The sequence below is a fragment of the Phasianus colchicus genome, chromosome 26 (assembly GCF_987193195.1).
Source record: "Phasianus colchicus chromosome 26, bPhaCol1.hap1.1, whole genome shotgun sequence".
Taxonomy (NCBI): Eukaryota; Metazoa; Chordata; class Aves; order Galliformes; family Phasianidae; genus Phasianus; species Phasianus colchicus.
In genome coordinates, this window is record NC_143461.1 from 3,456,245 (window position 1) to 3,468,434 (window position 12,190).

The 12,190-nt window shown below is 53.1% G+C and overlaps 1 protein-coding gene across 4 annotated transcripts in view; it reads left to right on the forward strand.

The window, feature by feature from the left end:
- Positions 1-12,190, forward strand: part of KANSL1 (KAT8 regulatory NSL complex subunit 1) — a 66,586-nt gene that overhangs the window by 36,681 nt on the left and 17,715 nt on the right. For all 4 annotated transcript variants that reach the window (XM_031600905.2, XM_031600904.2, XM_031600907.2 and 1 more), the window contains exon 3: positions 10,800-10,941. In XM_031600905.2, the coding sequence (XP_031456765.1) occupies positions 10,800-10,941 (142 nt within the window). The remainder of the gene's footprint in view (positions 1-10,799; positions 10,942-12,190) is intronic.

Here is a 12,190-nt window from a genome sequence, read left to right on the forward strand (position 1 = left end):
TATGCAGTGGTGGAGTCCACGTGTTTGAATTTTGACCAAACTGATTTTCTCTTTGTTGAGTTTGCCCAGCCCACGAGCTGCCCATCAGGACCAGCAGGTACCTCTGCTCCTGTATAACGAGTGACGTTGGTTAAACCAGAGAATTTTCCAGCAGCATCAAGGCAGGATGCAAGGAGCTTGGCCACAGGGCAGGCTGGGGGTGATGGTTGGGTTGCAGCCTTCATTTGGTGACATTGGAATTCCACAAAGAGGAACTTGATTTCCAAAGCAGTGGACAGTGACTGCATTGTCCCAGCAATGCCTGTGCAGAAGGGAGCATTGAGTGCTGTCACCAGGCCAGGTTCCTGATCCCACACCTGTTGGCCCTATGTTATTCTCACATTAGGATTAGGGATCTGCTGCAGCTGCTCTCGGCTCTGGCTTTGCTCTGGAAGCACAAAGCTTTGAGCTCACACCACTGTGATGAGTGCAGCTGGTGATCAGCCATCCTTCTGCTCATCTGTGCAGGGCCAGCAGTGCACCCATATCTCCCTGTAAGTGTTCCTGGTCAGTGGGGAGCCTGGCACCCTGCTCAGCTTCCACCAAGCATCACAACCATGGTGAGAGCATTTCCGAGCTCCAGCCATCTCATGCCTTGTCTGAGCTGTTGGGAAACACTTAATGTGATCAGGGCTTGGTGGTGCTGCTGCATGCAGAGGGAGAAATGTGTGGTTGGATTTGCTCTGAAAGGCATAGGGGGATCTGTGTGCCTTCCTGCTAGAGGAGACAAGGGGGAGGAACGTGGGAGAGGGGCACAGCACTTCGTGTCCTGTTGGCAGTGCGAGTCGAGCTGTCCTGCTGTTTGGGATCTGGGTGAAGCATCCCCAGACACTTCCTTCCCAATTGTTATTTCACTTTTCCCCATAGTGGAACGTTAAGCAGGCAGATGTTGGCAGTGAGGGGAGGATTTAGGGAACTCTCTGAACTTCTTCATCCCTGTTATATGGGACCTTTTAGCAAGTGTAGGTAGGAATTGGGTCACTGAAGTCCTGGCCTGGTGTTGGTGCATGAGCTGCAGGGTCACAGCAGGATGAGAGCTGTTGGGCGAAAGGAGAACTTAAAAATAGTTAAAAAATAAAAATTAAATGAAGAAAACCGCATGCAGGCTGCCTTACATCGGATCACATGGTTTTGTTTTAATGCCAAGCTAACACAAATCCCAGACACGAGCTGTCCCCCATGCGTTGTTACAGGGGGTGGGTTAACCTGCTGCTGCCTCCCCCCTTCTTCAATCCCCAGAAATGAAACGAAGGCCACATACTCCTTTCTCAACCTCAGGTTCTTGTGTGCACGTGTGTGTAATGCACACATCTTGTTCAGCACAGGATTGAGCACGAGTTGGGAGCCCTCGCATCGCTCTGCTCCCTGCTGTTGGCAGCTCTGCCTGGGCTGCGTGCTCAGTCCTGAGCCCAAGGAACAATTCTGGCATGGGCTTAATTAATTAAAAGAAAGGTACCAAATTGATGGTTATGGTGGAATTCAGTCTGTGATACTAACTGCAGCTGCCTCTAAAGCAACCTTCTGCCTGTGCTGATGGATACCTGGTGAGTAACAGCTATCAGAAGGGTGAGCTGCAATTCTGCTGAGGGTATAGATGAGAAACAGATGTCAGTAGTGCAGCTGGGATCAAAAGGCAAATGTGTGATGGAGCAGAGGGTCGGAGGGTTTGGGGCTGGATCCCCACATGGGTGTCACTGTGTGCACAGTGCCACTTCTCACCCTTCGTTTTCTCTTCCTTGCTTTTATGCCTGGCCAGGTGGGGGTCTCCTGCTTGGACTTAATTCCATCTCTCCTCCTTTATATGTTCTCTGGCTTTGTGAGCTGCTGCCTTTTGGTTTCATGCACTTGGACTCTGCACTGTGCACTTTGCCATGTGAACCCCTGCCCCAGTGTGCCCAGGGAGCTGCTAACCCTGGTACCAACAGTGGGGATGTGATTAGGTCACAAACAGAGGGAGTGATGTCTAACGAGCTGAGAGGTTTGTACTTTACTCTGTGTAAATGGAGGAGTGGTTTGTGATGTGAGATGTGGGGAGGGGGGAGGGGTGAGCAGTGCCCTGTGGAGGGCAAAAAACCTACAGCATTTGGTGGGATATTGCCAATATTGATGCCCTATGGCTGGGTTCTCCAGCAGTTCAGTTTTAAAGGGGCGTTTGGAGCACTCCAAAATCACATCATTTATTTCTGGGCTGCTCGGAGCAATCTAGAATGAAAGTTCAAGGTTTGCATGTGCAGACTGGGATGCGTGCGTGTGCTTGAAATGAAGCTCTGTACTGAACTCCTGTCATACACCAACCAGTGGTTTGGCTTTTTGTTTGGCCGTGTTACGTTAGGAAAAGCTGTGACAAAGCTGGGAGGAATGGAAGGGGTTCTGGGGGTGGGGTTTGGGGCTGTGCTGGGGTCCCTCATCACCTGGCTGTGTAGGGTCTGGGCAGAAGGATGGAGGGATGCTGCAGGTAGGAACGTGCTGCGTCCTTGAGAGCCTCTGGGCTCAGTACCTTGCTCTGCTGACCTCTACCTGCTGGGAGCAGAGGTTCCCCTGTGTGTGCCTTTGGATGGAGACCTAAAGGAGAATTCACACCTGAAACTGGGGATGCTGATGGAGGGCTGTGATGCTGCAGGATGGGGACCAGGTGCCGTGTGAGCTGTTTGTGCGTTTCCAGCCTGCAGCGTCAGGGCAGTCTGTGCAAACCCTGGCCTTGTTCTGCAGAGGGATTTGCAGTTTGGATGGCATGCACGGGAATTCCACCGTTTGTCAGCACCGCCAGCCCTCGGCCCTGCAAAAAAGAGCTCTGCAGGCTCATTCAGACTGCTTCCTTCCCTCCTCCGAGGCCTGTGTGCTCTCCCAGGGTTTGAATTACCCCGTGCTCTTTTCAGGAAAATAAATAGGGTATCTGTAAGTTTCAACATTAAGGCCTTTGTCAACCCGCAGCGAGCAGCACGGGCCTCCTGTGGATAAAACTATGTTTGGGGGGAGGTCCTTGCTTTACAGTGCACTGAGTCCTGGTGAAGGATGGATGCTCAGCAGCGCTGGGACTGAAGCCCTCTGTCCTGGGGACAGGTGGAGTGGAAGCAGTAAGTCAGTGAGTCTTTCCTTGACTCTCTGCACTGAGCTGCCTGTGCCGAGCGTGTTTTGCCCTTGTAGCACAGGGCAGCGTGCAGCACCAGGGCGGAGGAGAGGATGGTGACTGCTGTGACTCTGTGCAGCCCTCCGTCCTCCTTGCACAGACGAGGCTGGCGGCAGCCCGGCAGTGGTGCTGCACGCAGGCTGAGATTGTGGTTCTTAAGCTGTGCTTTGTGGGAAGGTGCAGAGTGACCTGCAGATTCACTGGGTGGGAAAAGCTGTGTAAAGGAGCCAGGAGTGGCCGAGAGATTTGGGGGTGTGGATTTTTTGTTGGCACAGAAAACGGGGCAAGTGCTAGCAGGGGGATGTGGCCGACGACAGGGAGATGAGATGGGGTGTTCCCTGAGAACCCCTCGTTAGTGGCGTTCATTAGTGGCTGCTTGCTCTGCAGGAAGGCTCTTGGACCTGGCTGGAGCTCCGTCCTTCCTTGGAAAGCCACAGTGCTCTTTGTGTCTCCCCCGATGTGTTCCTTCAGCCCTTTGGAGCATCTGCAGCAGAAGGGCTTTAATGCAGCCGAACAATGCGGGCTGAGCCTTTCTTCTCCTAATGGGAATAAAATGGGATTTTCACAGCTGGAGCGTGCTGCTCGGGGCAGCTCTGTTCCAGCAAGGAGCTCCACATCCCCTCTGCCCCCCAGCAGCACCTGCCCCTGTGCTCAGCCCAGACCCGCTGCCATGGAACTGTGCTGCAGGATGCAGTTGCTCATCCCTTGGCTCTTCTGTTCCCATTGCTGATTGCTGCCCCGCTCCCTGCCCACCGCCAAGCACAGCGTGACCCCCGGTAGCCTTCTGGCATCCCCTCCCTCTCCTCTTTCTGTTTCTCTCTGCGCTTCTTCATGCTGCCGTACCCATCAGCATTCCTTCAGCCAGGGTTACTTTTCTCCTCCCTCAGATACAGGGCACGCAGGCCGTGCTGCTCCTGCTCCGTGTGCCCAGAGGGAACTCCTGGCGTGGAACCAAGGGAAATAGCACGTCTGCCCCCTCCCTTGGCTGAATGACCTTCAGATTTAACACTGATGGGCAGCTTTGTCCTCGCTCTGCCTGTTTTAGACCAGAGAGGCCACCTTTGGGTGCAGGGAGCCCTGCTTGCACCCTCTGGAGCTGTGCGCATCCCCATCTCTTCTCATTGCTGCTGCAGTGCTCCCTAAACCCCTCTGCTGACCATTCCACCACACCTGCCCCGTATTGCCTCTATTTTGTGCTGATTCCAGCTTCTGCTTTGGCTGGGAATCCTTCTTGCCTTCTACCTGTTTTGTTTTGATGTCAACGTGCAGCCCCAAATAATTTTTTTTTTTTTTTTTCCCCAATTCTGGCTTTGTGCCGAATCAAAAAGCCTGCTGGCTGTCCTGGGCAGTAAGGGAGGAGTGGAAGCACTTCTGAAGAATGGGCTTTTGTGCTTCGTTCTGTGATGCTCAGAGCTGTGTTAGAATCGTGGAATGGTTTGGGTTGGAAGGGTTCCTTAAGATCATCCAGTTCAACCCCCTGCTGTCGGCAGGGAACACCTCCCTCTGGACCAGGCTGCTCACAGCCCCATCCAGCCTGGCCCTGAATGCTTCCAGTGAGGAGCATCCACAACCTGGTTAGGGTTGTATATTTTGAGACTTGTTTGCCAAACCCTCTCCTTTTTCTTCTGGTGCCCCAATGGACACGTAAGGAGAGGAGGGCAGCTCAGGAGCATGGAAATTTCCCGCTCCTGGGGGCAGATCCTGCAGCAGCATCGGGGCTTCTCCTGAATCTCATTTTGCCATTGGGCTGCAGAATGCATGGGGCTGAACACAGCCACCCCCTGGGGGCAGGACTGCAGCCTTGGTCATATGGCTGCGTAATGAAAAGGGAAGAGCTGGGAGCTGTGTGTGCTGGGACTCATTGCTTCCCTGGGTGCTGGCACTGAGCGCCATGCGCGGGGTGATGTCCCAGAGCATCATTCCATCCGTTCTGCCTTAAGTAAACTTCTGAACAACGAGAAGCACGTCCCAAATAAGTCCTGTTCTGATGCAGCACCCTGTGGATGCCGTTCACCAAGCGGAGCCGCCGTCCTGGGCTGGCAGTAATTGAACAGAGTTTCTGTCTTATGGAATATTGATTTACTGCGGAGCGTAAAAATGTGCGGTCCTCAGCAGAAGGGCCTCACCAATTGTTATGCTCCAGGAACTGCCGCTGCTCAGGAATGTGAAATAAATTTTCCCTTGTAACAATGGGTTCCCATTTGCATAAGGCTGCGTTGCCCTCCCCGCAGGGCCGGTGCCACCGACGGGAAGGGACTCAGCACTGCTCCATTTGCACACAACAAAGGGCTCTGCTGTTGGGTGACTGCTGCAACTCCTCGGGCGCTTCGCTCCGTGCCCTGAGTGTCTGCTCTGCTGGGTGCTCGGTGGGAGGACTCAAGGCTCCTTTTTGTTTTGTGAGGGGATGCTTGCGTTGGATGGAGTTGCAGTCTTTGCCATTTCGGGATGCAGGAGGATGGGTTGGGTGCTGGTTGTGCATCGGATGCTGGCTGTGTCCTCTGCAGTGTGCAGAGCTGTGCCTCACTGCTGTGTTTGCCAAAGGGAGGTGGTTGGCAAGGGTACGGTGCTGCTGCCACATCCTGCTTTCTAAGGGAAGAGACACGGCTTACAATGAAAGCTGTGCATCTAGATAGGCAGTGGTTGTGTTTTCCTGTGCCGTTCAGCCCGGCTGGGGAGGTGGCAATTGTAAGCAAAGCAGCAGTGCTAATAAAGGGCTGTGCTGAGCAAAAAGGAGCATGCGTGCTTGGAAGAAGTCTGTTGTGAACTGAACTGTAATTTATGAAGGTCGGTCCAACAAGAAGGATGTGTTAAACTACCAGTGAGCTTCACGCTGCAGACAGTGCCTTGCTTGTGAGCTCAGCAGCAGGTGACATCGTGTGGACACGATGGTTGTTTTGTGGAAGTCTTGTTATAGTTTACCCAGTGGCCTCCATTACAGAGCCTGTTACAATTAGGGGTCTTTCTGAGGTTTTCTTAGTGGGGAATGAGCACTTGGTGTCTTTTAAAGGTGACACGTGGAGATGGGTGAAAGCTCAGCAGGCTTGGAGCTCCTTTCCAACCCAGGCCATTCTGTGGTTCTGTGAGTATCACAGGGGCTGCACCCAGCTCTGACCCCCAGCAGGGCTCTGCACTGCCGTCCCCAGGCACTGGATGAGCGCTGCCACATCCTCCCCTCAGGGCCCACACTTCCCATTGGGAGGCTGGGAGCAGCCACACATGCAGTGACTCAGCACCACCAGCACTGTGCTGAGTCACTGCACACCTCTGCTGGCTTTGGGAGGTGCTGAGCCCTGAGATGAGACCAGAGCATCTCATCTTCAGCCTGCAGCCGGTGTGTGCCACCCGAAGTGACAGCGTGCTGGGGATGCTCTGCCTTCAGGTGCTGACAGAAGCAAAATGAGAAGCACCCATGGGTGATGTGCATGGGATGGGGTTCCTCCGAATTGCAGCTGAACAAAGCACTGATGATTTTCCGTTTCCTGGAGAGGAGCTGAGTGCAGCATTTGTCCCATTGGTGTGGACATCCATAGAATTTGCTGCCTGCTTGCACGGGGCATTTCATTTTAAGGGATGACTTCATTTGGCGCGTGGTGCTTCATTGCTTAATTTTCCAAGAAACACTTTTTCTGATAGGAAGGGATTTAGGGAGAAAAGTGCCACAGGAGAGTGGCGTGGGGCAGAGGTTTGGCTTGGAGCCCCACTCTGGAGCACGAGCTGCAGTGGCAGTGCTGCTGGGACTGCCTGCAGCACAAGAACTCTGGGTTCTGCTGTCATGACCACAGGCTGTGCAGCCCTGTCCCAGCATCATGTGCAGGAGTTCAGGCATCGTGTAACGACTGGCCTGGGCCACTTGGCCTCTTTTTTCCTCTTTTTTTTTTTATTTTCTTTTTAATGAACAGAGATGCCAAAACAAACCTTTCATATCCTGACCGATGGCTGCTGTGCAGGCTTTGCATGGTGCTGCTCACAGGGAGGGCATTGAGCTGTGCTTGGAGCAATGCAAACCAGACGTGGCCCTGAGCAGCATGGAGCATTGCTGAATGCAGGGATGGGCTGGATGGAACTGAGCAGCACTCAGAGCACAGAGGAGCCCATCAGCATCTGTGGGTTCCATCCGCAGGGTGGGGGCAGCTCAGCCAAACGAACTGTTCATGTTGGCATCCTTGGCAGGCAGAAGTGTTGTCATCAGCTAATGAGGTTGTTCTCCAGAGCTCGTGGGGTTTTCTCTTCCTCTCTTGGAGCTGTCATATGAGAGAAAAAGAAGGCTGCGGGGTGAATCATTGCAGCCTTCAGTACCTAAAGGGAGCCTTCAAACAGGAGGGGAATCAACTCTGAAAGGGGAGATAAGAGCAGGACAAGGGGAAATGGTTGGAAGTTGAGGGAGGGGAGATTGAGGTTGGATGTCAGGGGGAAGTTCTTTGCTATGAGAGTGGTGAGGTGCTGGAACAGCTGCCCAGAGAGGCTGTGGATGCCCCGTCCATCCCTGGAGGTGTTCAAGGCCAGGTTGGATGGGGCCCTGGGCAGCCTGGGCTGGTGTGAAATGTGGAGGTTGGTGGCTCTGTGTGTGGCGGGGGGTTGGAGCTTCGTGATCCTTGAGGTCCCTTCCAACCCTGGCCATTCTGTGATGCTGTGAGAGCACTGGGGCTCTGCGCACAGATCTCATGGTGTGCAGGAAAGCGTTGGGGCAGAGCAGCAGTCCTGCAGAACAGGGGGTTGCAAACAGCAGCTTCCTTCAGAACAGAAGTTTCCTTCAGCAGCTTAAGATGGGGAGAGCAATTGAAAAAAGTTGGATTTGTATCATCTGAGTTGCACGTGAGTGCATGGCTTTCTATCCACCTTCTCCCAATGAGCTTTGGTGATATTGGCAGCGTTTCACCTCTCTGTCAGGACTGGCCTTGGAGCATCTCAAAAAGCAAAGAGAGAAAGAGGATGGGAAACCACTGCTTCAAATAAGAGTTGATGTAACTGTGAGATTTCTATTGGCGTCTTGCTGTTGTTTGAGAGCAGTCATTGTGCCTGTATGGACACGAAGCACTGCGTTGTGTTCATGCTGCCAACCTTTGCCCTGGGGCTGCTGCCCGGTGGTAGGTAACACACGTGCAGAATTAATACGGATAATTGGCCCTTTAATAGAGCTGGGTGTCATATTTGAAAGTGCTTTTGTGGTCTGTTGGAGGTTGTGTCCCCGCTGGGATCTCAGGTGGCCATGGGAGCCCAGTCCTGCTGTGCCCCGCTTTTTGCTGCTGGTGCAGCGAGGTTTGGGCTTGGACTGTGGGTTCCCACAGTTGTGTTGGGATGATCCCAGCTGATCTTCACCCCGCAGCCTGGTTTGAGTGCATCAGCTTGGTTTAAGCTCATATATGTGGCAGCTGTGTTCTGGAGTGCTTATCTACACAGAGCTTGCACAGCCCTGCAGCACCCGGCTGCCGAGCATGCAGGACCCAGCACAGCTCATACTGCAGGAATGCACGGACTGAGGTGCTGCTGTGTTCACAGCAGGGCTCTGTGTACACTACCTGTTCAAAGGATAACTCCATCAGAGCACACACCCCTTCCTGAAGCAGCCAGAACTCACCTGGGGTTCAGTCCCTTCCCCACACTGCAGCGGGCTGCTGTGCTCAGAAGGCAGAATGCAGCCCACACTTGCATGCTTTGTCCTTATGGAAGGACTCAGACCCATCCCAAGGACGTGCACTGATGTCACGTAGGAATTTTTTTTCCCCCCCTGCCTTTCTCCAGTCATAATTAACTGCTGCTCTTCCTCCTGTGCTGCATGCACCATCCAGGCACGTGCTGTGTCCCCCAGCAGGACAGGTGCTGCCAGCTCAGCAGATGGGATCAACCCTTCCATCAGCATCATTTGGATGTCTGCAAAGCTTAAAAGGAAGGGATCAGCTTCCCCTGCCCCGGCAGCAGGTGTGGGGCTGCAGTTCTGCTTTGCAAAGTGTTTGGAAAGAGATACAAACGAAAGGTTTTACACTTTTATTTGTGTGATCCAAATGAGTGCTGTTTAAGAGTGGGCCGGTGCTGTTCAATATAATCAGGTGCTCTGTAAGCTGGCAGAGGGAAGCAAAGGGAAGGCAGAGGTTTGGGAGCTCTCAGTAGCTTTCTGCCTTCCTCCTGCACTGTTCTTGGTCCCCAGAGAGCAGTGGTAAGGCTGCAGAGCTCTGTGTAGAGTCCAAAGCTTGGGGAGGTCTGATGTTGGGTTTGACTCGCGGCTGCTGGAGCTGAATTGCCTTCAGCTTGTGCAACAAGAGCATGGAAGAAGTCAATTCCTGGAGAAATAACGTGCTCTGGAAAGGCTTGTGCTGAGCCAAGCACAGCAGGGGGCTCTTTATATGGTGAAATATGCCAGAGAGAAGAACTCAGGCTAGTGGAGGTCTTAGTGAGGCTGGGGGAGCCTGCAGGCTGCTGCAGCGATTGCTTATGGTGGTGGAAACGTGCCTTCATCTGCTGGCACCAAACTGGGGGTGCTGTGCAGGGCATGGGCAGTGGGAATCAGTGGGTTCTGCTTGCACCATGCGGGCACCGTGCTGTGCTTCAGAAGCACTGCAGGGGGATGAGATGAGGAGAAAAGGGGATTGTTTTGGTCCTGAGTTCTTAAGTGCTGTGCAGTGCTGCGTTTGCACGTGCAGCCTCTGCTGCTGCCTGTGTTGTGGTTTGTGCTTCCTGGGTAGTCGGAGCACTTATCCAGCAAATCGGATGCTCAGGTTGTGTTTCTGTAATAAAGGGTTTCTAATGCAGGAGAGCAGAGCTGTGGATTTACACATACACTGCTCTTTGTGTGCTCATTGCAGTTTGGTGGCAGTTTGGTGAGGTGTTGTTGTAACAGCTGACCGTAAAATGCAATGGTGTGATCCACACAACAGCAAAAGCACATTTATGTTCCTGCTGGGCCACATTTGGTGCTTGCAGCAGAGAGAAAGCAGGTAGGAAGTCAGCTGAGGGCTGCAGAGCGTGTGGGTTCCCCGTGCACCCACATGTTTGTGTGCTCTCACCTTCACTTCTCAGCCATGCAGATCAGAGGTGCGGCTCACTCGGTAATATCTGATGGTTTTTCCCAGCTTCTTTGTTTGCTGGGTCAAGCCACCTGATGCAGAAACGATTGCTGCTGCTTGCTTTCCTTTGCAACACCTCCTTGCAGGGCAGCAGCTTTTGCAAGGCACCGTGAGCTCTCCAAACATGGGTGCGTTGTGAAGCTTGTCCCAGTGTGGCCACATGCTCTGTGCTGGTGTCAGGGTTTATTTCATGACCATGCAAAGAGGGTGCAGCTTGGAAAGGAGGGCAGAGGGGTTTTGTTCCTTCCAGAACCTGCAGAAGTGGGTCTGGCTGCAGGAACCGGAGCTGCTGGTTCAGCTGAGCGTGGAGTAAAACCTTAACGCTTGCATAGGCAGAACTTCAATCATTGGGTACCCAAAGTTGTTTTCGTGTTGCTCTGCAGAGGCATGGCTTTTACAGCACGTCTGTGGCCGGGCTGGTAGTCATTAGCAGTGGCTAGATGGTATCAGTCGTGCCATTCGGCGTGTCGCTTTTGATCTGGCTGTCAGTTCTGCTCGGTTTTCTGTGGGCTGGATAATTAAAGTCACACTCAAAATCATCATCCCCCCCCCCCTTCCCCTGTCTGTTCTTCCAGGAGACGAAGGGCAGAGTGGAGATGGGCAGCAGACCGTGCAGCCATCGTCAGTCGCTGGAATTGGCTCCAAGCCCACGTCTCAGACCTGGAATACCGAATCCGGCAGCAAACGGATATTTACAAGCAGATCAGAGCCAATAAGGTGAGCACTGTTGGGATCCAGGGGGGTTCTGCCCTTTCTGCCTCCTGATGGTTCTCTTCCGATTGCAGTGTGTGCAAAGCACGATGTGTTTTTTCCCCTCCCTGCAGCTCAGGAAGTGTATTGCACAGCTGTGACTGATGGGGATGCTGTTGGGCATGGGCTGAGTGCAGTCCTCTTCCACGGTGACGTGAAGAGCAGCACCTCGGTTAAAAGCCACTCTTTGGGTGCTGAACACCAATTGCTTTTGCATGTGTGCTGCACTCCCCCATCACTCCACTCTTTCTTTCTCTTTGGGAATATCTGAAGATGGGGCTCAGTGAGAGACCTCCTGGGGAGGGATGGGGCTGTGGAGGAAGCCATCTTCAGATGGTATCTGATGGCACAGGCTTAAAGCTGAAACAGTGGAAAAAAAAAAGGGCTGTAAGTGCTGACCTTTATGGCAGGAATTTTGTTTTCAAACTTGCTCTCAGATGGCAGGAGAGGGGGAGAGCAGAGAAGGGATGAGGCAGGAATGGTTATCAGGACTTGTTCAGGCGTGCATGTCTGAATGTCAGCCCTTGGAGGGAGGAATGCTGAGTTTGTGGCAGGCAGGATCCTGGTGCTGCATCCATTTACAGATCCTCAGGAATTCAGTGCAGCAGGCTCTCTCCCTGAGATTTATGGTGTTCTGGTGATGGCTGCAATGGGAAGAAAGGCACAGGCAGGGGAGGAAGGCTGTGGGCCTTTATGCAGCTATGTAGAAGAGCAGGCTAAGTGGTGAGTGAAGACTGTAAAGGGCAGAGGGGAGAGCATGGCTGTCTGGGTAGAATACAGCATCAGGAGGAGAGAAGGCAGCTTGTGGGAAGCGGTTGTTACATCCATGAATGAACCAGCATCAGAAAGATCCTTCCACCTTGCAGGTCCTGCAGGGTGGTTGGGAAGTATAAAACCCCAAATGGCTCAAAATTCATTTGCTAAAAGTTAAGGAGTGGCAGAAAGAAGCAAAATCTACTGATGGAGGAGAAGATGCAGTGCTTTCAGCAGGTCCTGGCAGCTTGGCAGGCCTATGGAATGGCCTCACTGTGGCTACACGTCTGGTGTGTTTCATCTAAGGTTGCAGTCTCTAGGTCTGAAGGGAGAAGAACGTGACAGTGCTGTGTCAGAGTAAAAAGGTACATCAGATTTCAGATGCTCGGGATCTGGCAGTGACTTTCCTGCCTGCAAAGCAAACAGCAGCAAACAGCCACCATCCTGTCAGGGCTGCAGATCA